The sequence below is a fragment of the Silurus meridionalis genome, chromosome 15 (genome assembly GCF_014805685.1).
Source record: "Silurus meridionalis isolate SWU-2019-XX chromosome 15, ASM1480568v1, whole genome shotgun sequence".
NCBI lineage: Eukaryota > Metazoa > Chordata > Actinopteri > Siluriformes > Siluridae > Silurus > Silurus meridionalis.
In genome coordinates this window covers 2,236,164-2,248,268 of record NC_060898.1, presented here as the reverse complement: position 1 = coordinate 2,248,268, position 12,105 = coordinate 2,236,164, and the positions used below count along the sequence as shown (strand labels likewise).

Below are 12,105 nucleotides of genomic sequence, written 5' to 3'. Positions count from 1 at the left end.
AGAATATGCACCATAATCAATGTAACTATAAACAGATAAGAAGCAAATAGAGTTATGTTGTAAGATATATTATTTGGAAATAATACATTAGACAGGAATTGGCACCTTTTTTGTGGGTTTTGTTGACTCTTATTAGAAGAAAAAGAGAAATTCTGACTGTTTGTAGCTGCCATAACGTCAGTGATAAGAGGAGTAAACTTTTTCATGGACGTTCCATGACATAAAATTTAACTATAAACATATAAAATTGTTTAAATCACTGACAAAATGTGTTAAAAAAGGAAGAAAACACTTGAATGTGTGCGCTTATAGGAAATGTATATAAGGTGGTAGTTAAGAAAACATGATATAAGACTAAAGTTCATTCAGTTTCTATAACAGAATGTTGTAGTGTGTTTTATTTCACTTATACCACTGCAATTTACCAAAGATTAAAATGAGCTTCCAGTTCACATTGAGTCAAAATTTGGTGTTATAATAACCTCCATTCTACTGTGAAGATGTTCCACTAGATTTTGTGGAGATTTGTGTGAGATTTATTCATTCACATGGGTCTTAGTAAAGTCAGGTACTGATGTACAGTATGTGAGGTGAGGAGGCTCGGAGTGAAGTCGGCATTCACATTCATTATGATCAATAGGGTTGAGTTTAGAGCTTTATAGCAGGAGATCTTCCACTCCATCCCACGTAAACAGATCTTTATGTAGATAGCGTTGTGCAGATTGTCATCCTGGAACAGTTTCGCGTCTCCTAGTTGAATTAAAGGGAACATTTCATGCTACTACATCCTAAGACATCATATACAATTGTGTGGCTCTGACGTTGTGGTAGAAGTTTAAGGAAGAACGACATATGAGTAAAAAAGTTAGGATTTCTAATACTTTTCATCCGACAGTGTAGAAATGAAACACGGAGTGATAGAGTGCAAGATGATTGTAATATGCGAGTAATAAACAATACAAAAAATGCCATTACAGTCCAATTGAGCTGCAAATTAATTGGTATAAGTGAACATGGATCCAGAAATGGTTATTTTTCTTAAAATAAAAAGGTCCACAATGTCACATCAGGTTTAACACAAGAGACAAGCTTTGGAAATGTGCATCGTAAAAAAAAAATGCATTATATATTATTATTAGACCTCCTTTGCCTATTTTTAACAGTTACAAATCACGTCCAAATTCATTCCATCTGTCTTCTGAGAATGCAGATCTGTAACCGATCTCATTGCTATGCCTCTTGTGTTCAAGTCTCTGCTGCTGGACGCAACTGGAGATGTAATAACAGAGCATTCAGAACCAAGTTGGTATGTAAGATCCGGTCTGAACAGGTCACTACAGAACAGCCGCTTGGGGGGAGGGAGCGTTTTCATATAGTCCTTCAGATTCACTGTATTTAACCTACGGGACAGAATTTTACCTTTGTTTCATGTTCAGGTTACTGGTTTTTAATGTCACACATTTTGCAAGTCTGACTGCATGCATGAGTGAGTGTGTGTGTGTGTGTGTGTGTGTGTGTGTGCAGAGATCTCCACAAACAGCTGTGTACTTCCAGCTGAAGATAACCAGCAAACGTTATATTTGCTGATCAAGGACGAGGGCAAAAGTGTGTGTGTGTGTGTGTGTGTGTGGGGGGTGGATTAGGGGTACCATGCACCATGCATGACTTTTACAGCACAACCTGGTTATGGCCTGAAACTTCATACTTATGCAAAAATGATCTTATGCAACACTTATGCAAAAATAAACTGGAAAAAGGAGTTTGAGAAGAAAACAAGATAGTTTGGGACCAATCTACGAAAATCTATAAGCAATTAAATGTCTAAAAACAGCTGCAAATAGATTTTGTATTAATTCATTAATCCTTTTCTACAGCACAGCACATCTTGTGTGGCACATTAAATTTTTTCTTGCTCTTCTTTAAAGAAATATACCAAAGTCTGAGGTCTCCTAGAAACCTGCAGTTAAGGGTTAATTTTCAGGTTAAGTCCTTAAATGCTGCCCAATCGCCGAACCATCTAAACAACTGTTATGAGTTGTGAATTTCATTACATGTCTGAAAACAAGACATGCTGACCACCTCGTAAATATTTGCTTTCCTCTAGAGCAGTGAGTGTGGAAAGGTTTTGACCTCTGACCCATGCCGCCATGGGCACATCCATGGTCGGTCAACCTGTTGCAAGGATCGATCGTACAATCCACTCCCATCATTTTGTACAGCATGCACACAAAAAAGTGCAATGCTAACGACTATTTTTGTCTGCACACTGAAATATCTGCGGCTTATCAGCATGATTTTATCATGCATTTTGCAAGTGGGCCAGAAAAAAGAAAGAAAAAACAGATTTTGTGATGATCTTTGAACCTGCTGATCATCCAGCTGTCCTGAAATCACTCGAGAAATGATTTGAGTGCTAGATTTGTGCTACCTCTGACTAATCAGGAAGAATTTCCCCCCAAAGATTAAATACATGTATAAATAAATAGTGTGCATTAAATTAAACCTGCTGTGCAACCTGAGATCTTTTCTCCGCATGCTATAGTCCGCCTCTAAATAAACACATGGGCCGGATTTCACGTCAATTCGTAGATAAATCCAATGGATTTCGAAAAAGACAAGAGGAGGGAGTCGTGATTGCGCAATAGATTTAGTGGTTTGGAGAAAGATCCACACCCACCAGTCCTCCTCTTTCACCTCTACCACCTCCTCCTTCTCAGAGGGATATAAAAAGCTGGTCTGCGTTCTTGCTTTCACCAGAGTACCAGGGTTGAGAGCTGCTCCGACGTTAACATTATATCCACTTGGAAGACCTGCAAAAGAAATGGCACCTGCCGGATCAAAGAAGGTACATTACAAATATTTTTTTAAATAATTAGCTATAAAATTTATTAAAAATAAACAACAAAAATTAGCCAATCAAATATGAAGATGCAATGGAGCCGATATTTTGCAGAACTTGTTCCCCTACTTTTGGATTTTTTTTAAAGGACACAATCCATTAAAATAAACTCTTATAATAAACCCAAACGATACATTGATTTATGTTTTAAATAATTATTGGTTGGTTTTTAGGGCATCCTGGAGCGCCTGGATGCAGGTGAGATTGTGATCGGAGACGGCGGCTTCGTCTTCGCCCTGGAAAAAAGAGGCTACGTGAAAGCCGGACCCTGGACCCCTGAAGCTGCAGCTGAGCACCCTGAAGCGGGTGAGTATCATTTTTTTAACCCCTTAAAACACCCCCTTTATGTAAGCTCAAAACATCAGGAAAGTCAGCTCACCTGCACACGTCCTCCACGTTTGCGTCATGGTCCTAATTGGAGAAACCCTGCGTGCTATGAGGGGCGTCACATCACCTCCTGGGTGACCCTGGTTAAGATGAGCCTAACCTACTAAACTCCTCAAATCACATCAGAGAGTCTACACAGTTCGTATATATTTGTCCAGACTCTTTAATCTCTTCATGATTTTTGCCACTAGATCTTTTGTTCCACTCTTGAGGATGATCTCGAATTTCTGAACTGAAGTTTCAATTATTATCGAAACTGATTTTCTCCAGAATTTACTAATGAGTAAAGTCGTGTTTTTATTTAAATGGCAGGAACTCGTTTTTTGTTGTTTGTTTGTTTGTTTTTATTGAGTATTTTGGAAACATATTGGTTTTATGCACACTTCAGCCAAGTATCCATCAAACCCTATCAAATGTATCCTCCAATTACACACACATTGATTAGTTATATACTACATTTACAGTCACCTGTCGATGTATTACGTGGTGATGTCACCATGTATTGTGGGCGTTCCTACTACTGGTTGCCATAGTAACTTTAATCTTTAAGTTGCTAACCAGCATTTCCCATTCTCTACTGTCTCCACTGTCCTCGTTCTCACTGGTAGATGCTGCAACAAGTCGCTCTAAATTTGTGGAAACCTTTTGCAACTGGAGCATCGCTGGCACACGCTGCATTCGGGTTGCCAGTGGTTACACCAGAAGTTGCCAAATGTTGTTGAAAGTGAATAGTCTTTGATCAGTTTTTGCTGTGAGTCGTCGTATAGAGCTGTGGTGTGTGTTTACAACTGATAAAAGTCTCCACAATTGCAAATCACCAAAAGCACTATCTGAAGATAAAACACATTGCATGAATTCAAAGAAAAAGCTGGAATTGGTGATGGTGAACTCCATTTCTAGAGATTTCTTGCCCTTAAAGTTTCAACTCATGTTCCAGCGTTGATTAGAAGCATCAAGTGTGTTGGATCAGAAGAAGAATGCAAATAACACCCTGTCTTTAAGCCAGTTTTATCTACAGAGGCCTGCTGAGGCTTTTGATCACAAAAGCAACAAATATGTTCACCTGATGGTTTAGTTTCAAGAACATGTCTCCAGATTGGTTTAAATGAAAACCTGCTTGTTTTTCCAATAATAATGGAACAAGTCCAATCTAAAAGGTTGCTTAATTTAAATACAATAATGTCTCTAATTATAGATGATGCTTGACAACTCATAACATATACAGTACGTGTATAAAGTTTTGGTCCATTAGTAAAAATGCTTCTATTTTGCACTACTTTTTAATTTTTTTTTTATATTTTTCCCATTAAACTCATAAAATTCTCTGTATATTTTTCCTTCCTGTTTTAATGGATTTATAAGGGGAAGAGATTCCGATTTAATGCTCTAGAAAGTGTGAAAGCTTAAATAGTTCTTGAAACAAAATTTTACCTTATGGATGTAGTGTATGTTTTTTTGGACGTGTGTGTGTGTGTGTGTGTGTGTGTGTGTGTGTGTGAGGTATAAAATGTGTGGACATATTGGATATTTGAGTGTGAGTGTGTTTGTATATAGAACTGAAATCAAAGACTGTCATTTCGAAGGGTTTGATTGGTGCAATTCCAAAGAACTGCTCGCTCAGCACTGAACAGCTGTGAACGGATTCTCACTTTCTCTCTGTGTATAACGTCTCGTCTTAGTGCGACAGCTGCACCGAGAATTCCTGAGGGCAGGGTCAAATGTCATGCAGACTTTTACCTTCTACGCCAGCGACGACAAGCTTGAGAACAGAGGCAACGCTGTCTGCTTCACTGTGAGACTTTTTTTTTATATATATATATTTCTTTAACTGTGCATGGGTGAGGGACATTTGTTAAAAATTGACTTTATAACCCTGTTCTAATAAAACGACAAAGAACATCAGGGCGGCTTTTCGCTGTTTCCACACACAATATTACACTGATTTTAGAATTCAAGGCACTGTGGTGTAAATATTTTTTTTCTAATAAATCTGATAAAAATAAAAAATGAATAATGGAGAAAAAACTGAACATGAAATTAGAACATACTGTATCCTCATGCACGTGTTGTGAATTAATATCCCTCCCCCAGGGGGCACAAGTCAACGAGGCCGCTTGTGACCTGGCAAGGGAGGTCGCCAATGAGGGCGATGCCCTGGTGGCAGGAGGAGTCTCCCAGACCCCCTCCTACCTGAGCTGCAAAAGCGAGACTGAAGTGAAGGCCATCTTCAAGAAGCAAATGGACGTCTTCGTCAAGAAGAACGTAGATTTCCTGATCGCCGAGGTGAGGCGGTCATGTGACGCTGTACCAGAAATATACACAACACTACCTATACAAATATTAAAACCTGACTGCTTTATCTGTATTCATGCTGGAATTATTCAAATATCGGTTGATTTATGCTGCAGTACTTCGAGCACGTGGAAGAAGCTGAGTGGGCCGTCCATGTCCTCAAGGAGACTGGGAAACCTGTCGCTGCCTCTCTGTGCATTGGACCAATGGGAGACATGCACGGGGTCACGCCCGGAGAGTGCGCTATCCGTCTGGTAAAGGCCGGTACGTTGTTGTTGTTGTTGTTGTTGTTTTTTCTCTTTCATGTCTATCACTATTAATTAGCACAGTACACATCAACTCAAACCTACAATAAAGTCTAATAAACACTTACTCCTCATGTGATTTGCTGATCACGTCACTCTAATGAGTCTAATAGGGTACCCTTTACCCCAAATGTGTTTACTGAAGTTCTGCCGTGTCGTAGCTCATACTGTAGTTTAGCATCGTTCCAACGATTTCACTTTGAATTGACGTTGTTTGAAACTGTTTCTTCATGGAATAAAAGAATACCTCGATATTCAAGCTAGGACCTCTAAAACTCTTCCAGCACACAATTCCACCTTTTATACATTAGGCTACGGCTCTAACTAATAAACAAACATCTCCTATGCTTTCACATTGGCAACATTACATTGTTAATGCGTCTGTGGGAACTATTGCTTATGGACATGGATTTAACGAAATCATTAAATGCATCTCTTTTTCTATTCATGTTATATTTACATTTTATATATACTGCATTTGTCAGATTTGTCAATGCGGAGCTCCGACTTACAATTTATTACAATTCTCAGTTGAGGGCTAAGTGCCTTGTTTAATTGCCCAGCAACAACAGATTAGTTATGGTGGGATTTGAAATCATGTCTATCTGATCAGCGGTCCAACATCCTAACCACTGTGCTGTGCTCAATGCTAACATGCTAAGCTTCATGCTCCTTAGCTTTGTTGGCAGTTTAGCAAAGCTTGCTATTTCCATTAGCTATATAAACTCGCCAGAAGTATCCAGTGGCTTTAATTATTTTGTGTATTAAACAGTAAATGAGAACTAATTGCAGGTAGGAAATTTTGCAGGTGATTTTGCAGGTAGGGTTATTTTAAATTTCTCAGTTTTTCGTTTGATTTATACCCTAGATTTACACGCTTGTGGTTGGTAACACTGTTGTACAGTCACATAGCAAAAAAACATTATACAGCATAACAGAAATAATAAAAATGTGCATGTTAAATCCATATTTACAGTGTATCCCTATAAAATCTATGTCTTGGGTGTCTTCTATGTCTTCCAGGTGCCGATATCGTCGGTGTGAACTGCCACTTTGACCCCAAAACCTGTGTTGAGACTGTAGCAATGATGAAGGCAGCAGTGGAAAAGGCTGGTCTTAAAGCTCACTTTATGGTGCAGCCTCTGGCATACCACACGCCTGACTGCGGCTGCCAAGGCTTCATCGACCTGCCCGAGTTCCCATTCGGTAAACATTTACTTGTTCACTATTAAACAATGGCGTATACACCTTCGGTCTGTGATCCCCTGCAGAACATAAATGCCAGAAATACATCACCAAATGGCTACAGAAGAAATGCTTACAGAAGATCTGTGTTTGTCTACTTACAACTCGTCCCTCAATATTTTCACGTGTCCTTCTAATTAGTTCTCCACATTCTATCATCTCTCTATCTGTATGTAAATGTAATAGATAGATAGATAGATGGATGGATGGATAGATAGATAGATAGATAGATAGATAGATGGATAGATGGATAGATGGATAGATGGATAGATGGATAGATGGATAGATGGATAGATGGATAGATGGATAGATGGATAGATGGATAGATGGATAGATGGATAGATGGATAGATGGATAGATAGATAGATAGATAGATAGATAGATAGATAGATAGATAGATAGATAGGTAGATGGATAGATGGATAGATAGATAGAGAACAATAGAGTAATAAACTACAGTAACACTAACTGGATAAAAACGTTGACCACTTCAGAAGCAGCACAAACATTATATGATTAAAAATGTGTTTTAAAAAAAGTGTTAAATATAATGTTAATAGTATGAACAAATGACACACACTTTAATCTCACCCTTTATCTGTGTGTGTGTGTGTGTGTGTGTGTGTGTGTGTGTGTGTGTGTGTGTGTGTGTGTGTGTGTGTCGTACAGCTCTCGAGCCCAGAGTTCTGACCCGCTGGGATATGCAGCATTATGCCCGAGAGGCCTACAATGCAGGTATCCGATTTATCGGAGGCTGCTGTGGATTTGAGCCCTACCACATCCGTGCTGTAGTTGAGGAGCTGGCTCCGGAGCGCGGAATCCTGCCCGAGGGATCCCAAAAGCATGGCCCGTGGGGTAGCGGCCTAGAGATGCACACTAAGCCATGGGTTCGTGCCAGGTAATCCCAATTTACACCTCAGTAAATTACCCTAAACACACACACACACACACTGATCATACAATTAACATCAATGAACCAGGCAGTATTAATCTATCACTAGTCACTAGACGTAAGTCATAGAATTCCGGAAAACATGACAACGGCCTTCTTTAAACCTCTTTCTCGCAGTATAATCATGTTTTCAGAGCCACAACCGAAGAAATCGCTAATATTGTTTCACGTTGGTCATCAGCCCAAAGTCATAGGTTGCAAGAAAATTTGGATCAAAGACCAAAATATACATGGAAGATTTTTGGTGAAAAGCAGGTATCAGAATTCAGCACACCTGAGACCACGTGCATTTGTTGCATCGTTCATGCTGTCGGTCATAATTTCCGGATCAGCTTCATTCCCATGACTGAATTCTGCTGACTTCCTGAATGTGCTTGTTTTTGTCATCCAGAGCCCGTCGTGATTACTGGGAGAAGCTGAAGCCCGCCTCCGGTCGCCCGCTCTGCCCATCCATGTCCACCCCGGACAGCTGGGGCGTCACTAAAGGCCACCCGGACCTGATGCAGCAGAGGGAGGCCACCACTGAGGATCAGCTGCGTCCACTGTTCGCCAAGTCCGAATCCAAGTGCTGAACGAAGGGAATCTCTAAGATCCTCCAGAAAACAGAGCGAGAAAAGAGAGAAGAGGAAGGGGAGGAACGAGGTTGAAAACGACAAGATCTTGCTCTTTCTTGATTTCTCTTGTTCTGTTTCTCTTTGTTAGTTGAAATTTTATCAAAAGCGAAGCGTTCATATTGGCATGTTGTTGTTGTGCCAGGACCATTTTTCTATCCAAACAAATCTCAGTTTTTTTTTTTCCTCCAACATGTGAAAGTAGTGTTTAGATGAAGAAGTGTATTTATAATCATACCTCAGACACCGCTGCATTTGTGTTTTACTGCACGATATCCACACTAACGTCGTGGTCTGTGACCTGTGAGCCGAGTCCACGTGTCCGATGACACTGAGACAAGCTTCGTGAACACGTTCGATCGTTCGAAATTCCAAGTTCGCAGGTGATCGAGTGACAATTTCTCCGTTTTTGCATTTAGTTGCTGGTTCAATGCTTCATTAAACACCTCGATGTCATAACTCTCTGTTTTGTCTGCTTTCATTCTGCTTCCAGTTTGCATTTCATTTCAATGGTTTAAAGTAAAAGAAAGAGAGTGGGAAAAAGAGAGGTTTTGCTCATCAGCTTTCAGATATACTACTCTATAAAGTAAAATAAAAAATGAGATGAGATTAATTTTCATTAAACATGTCGCAGTACAAGACAACAGAATGCAGTTAGCATCTAACCAGAAGTGCATTGTTAGCATGTTAAATATTTATATATGTACTGGTTGGTAACCCTATGATTATGATATATGAAAGATATAAATAGGGTTAAATAAGGTAAGTCTTGAATGATCTAAAGCGCTCATGACACTGCATGTGCTGAGATTCACAGAAAAATGTCAATAACAAAAATAAATCTATAAAAAACTAACAATTTTGCTCTATTAAAGTATTTTCAGTGCTTATTTCTTGTTATAACGTCTATTGTTAGTTATTGCAAGCTGGTGATTTTCTCAGGAGCGAAATTAATGTAAAACATTTTGCAAACATCAAATTTAAGATTTAGATCATTTATATTGTTTTCAGCAAAAACTCCTGCTATTAGGTAAACCTGACTGAAAGTTTTGACTTCTATGATGAACTCTGATTTCTCTGATGATGGTGATTATTAATATTAATAAAATAGGGCCAATTACACAAACCACTATTGCTTTTTCTAATACAGTAATACAAAGCAAAACTAAAAACAAAACATTTGATCAACATCGATGTTTATATTGATTATGATGAAGAACAATACTGAAATATTTGCAAACGTGACACAAATGCAATATATTCAAAATCTCCTATTCAAAAAGTACAATTTAATGTTACTTCCTTTTCCACCTTTTGCACAAAGCTGAAGTCTAATTAATTGCTGCCCCCTGGTGGAAACACAAACCACTTCCGGTTTTTAAACATCTGAGGCTGCTTTGTTATCTCTGCATGTACTGAAATAAATGTCATTAACTAGCATCTTTACACACACACACACACACACACACACACACACACACACACACACACACACACACACAGAAAGAGAGAATTAAAGAATCATCAATAATTGATTGGAAGGCAATTAGAAAGCCTTTTATTTAGACCATCTGAAGGAATAGTCGAATATGTTTTTTTTAAAGGTCCTCCTGTAGGTCAGAGTTTATATCTGTTAATAAATGTGTAATAGCATTGAATATGCTGTACAGAGAATAAGAGGCTTAGGGGTGTAGGGTGTATGATGTAGAACGAGAATTCAAATGGTGGCGTCAATCTATGGAAATTAATCAAAGAAGTGGAGAGAAATCAACCTTGACCCCTGAACTCTAAGATCACTAAGATTTAGTTATTAATTCTTATAAGACACTTAGAATCGATCACCAGTTACCTGAAACAGATCTAATTTCTCGGACTACGCCACCCGATTTAATCCCGAAATAAAACAGGAGAAAATCCTCTGTGAACCGTCATGGAAATTGTCTTCTTCTCCCGGGGATGCTGAAGGATCAGATTTCCAATCTCTATTCTCTGTTCTCAGAAACCTCTTCACATTTAAATTCTCTAAGAAAGATATGATAAAGAGATATGGGCATCTTTATGCACTACGCATGAGCAAAACTTTAAATGTATATACTGAGCATATCTCACACTGATACACCTCAATAAAAACACCTCCAACTCCATTAATACATCCATCATTTTCTGAACCATTTCATGCACCTCATACCAACAAGGTTTAATTATCTTCAGTCGCAAAATAGATGCACCAGTGCACCTATTTCTGATTTGTGTTTAAAACCACAGCTGAGATATTTTTTACTTTCAAGTCAAGTCAAGTCAAATGAACAATAAAAGCCACTTGACTGAACTTGACTTGAAAGTAAAAAAAAATTTTATCTCAGCTGTGGTTTTTTCAGAAATTGGTGTATGAAATTGATGAGGTGCATGAAATTGTTCAGAATATAATGGATGAAGTACACAGAGCATGTATTTGAGTTAAAGTAGAGATCCACTCTGTAAAATATCACCACCTTAAAAGTGTCTCTTTAAACTTCCATATAAGTAGAAGTTGAAAAGTATTTCCTTTCATGAATGTACTACAAAGTACTATAATTTATGACGGCCATAATGTTCCTATTATCATTTTATCAGACTCTTTACTCAATCCACCCAGTTTATGTAAAGACTCAAATGTGACTCTCAGAACACTGATCTATTAATAGAATGATGTTAATGAGTCAAACACTGATTTCTATTACGATTATCATGAAGCCATTGCGGCAAGTTCGAGTTTCTTCATCATTTATTCCTCTGTAAATGTTCTGCTTGATGTTGAACTCATGCTGAACCGTACGTTGGTGATCAGTAGATGCACCAAGAGCCAATCAGAACGAGTTTAAAATGAAGCCCACGCTCTGATTGGTGGACTGATTGGTGGCTTGCTGCGACCAGTTACGTTTTTTTTTGTTTTTATCCGCTCATAAATAAAAAAGGAACCGATTTCACAAAATGTAGTTGAGTAAACAAGTAAGATATCTGAATTTGAAATGTAGTGAAATTTAAGTAAAAGACTTCCCAAATTGGAAAAATATGAATTGTAGAAATAGTAAAATACAGATACACAAAAAATGGCTGATCCTCATTGTGGGATTTACTTAAATAAACAAGACTTTAATCCTGATTTACGTCATTTTTCCATTTTTCTTTTCTACTCTGTTTTTTTGTTTGCCCTCTGCCTTCCACGGTCACTTTTTTCATACCAACTATATATTGTTTATATATCGTTATTAATGTGGTAAAATGTCTGCTGTGTTCTATATTGATCTGCTCTGGGGTTGTTGGTTTTTTTTGTGCTGAAAAGAAATAAATCAAACGATAATTAAAAGAAAAAAGAACGTAGAGAAGAACAATGAGTCCTGGAAGTAATAGTTTTGGCACCCCACAGAGCCCTGA

At 38.3% G+C, this 12,105-nt stretch overlaps 1 protein-coding gene across 1 annotated transcript; it reads left to right on the top strand.

The window, feature by feature from the left end:
- Window positions 1–2,739: 2,739 nt before the first annotated feature.
- bhmt (betaine-homocysteine methyltransferase) lies at window positions 2,740–9,150 on the top strand. The gene is made up of 8 exons (XM_046867724.1): window positions 2,740–2,845; window positions 3,073–3,205; window positions 4,966–5,078; window positions 5,378–5,569; window positions 5,695–5,842; window positions 6,907–7,089; window positions 7,798–8,026; window positions 8,472–9,150. Exons 1-8 carry the CDS (start codon window positions 2,822–2,824, stop codon window positions 8,650–8,652), a joined length of 1,203 nt encoding a protein of 400 aa, XP_046723680.1. The 5' UTR covers window positions 2,740–2,821; the 3' UTR covers window positions 8,653–9,150.
- Window positions 9,151–12,105: the final 2,955 nt, after the last annotated feature.

Excerpts from the sequence above, each read along its gene's own strand:
- bhmt (XM_046867724.1), top strand. The coding sequence starts at position 2,822 with ATGGCACCTGCCGGATCAAAGAAG. Across the intron at positions 5,843-6,906 it reads TATCCGTCTGGTAAAGGCCG|GTGCCGATATCGTCGGTGTG; the intron begins GTACGTTGTTGT and ends TATGTCTTCCAG. Across the intron at positions 7,090-7,797 it reads CCTGCCCGAGTTCCCATTCG|CTCTCGAGCCCAGAGTTCTG; the intron begins GTAAACATTTAC and ends TGTGTCGTACAG.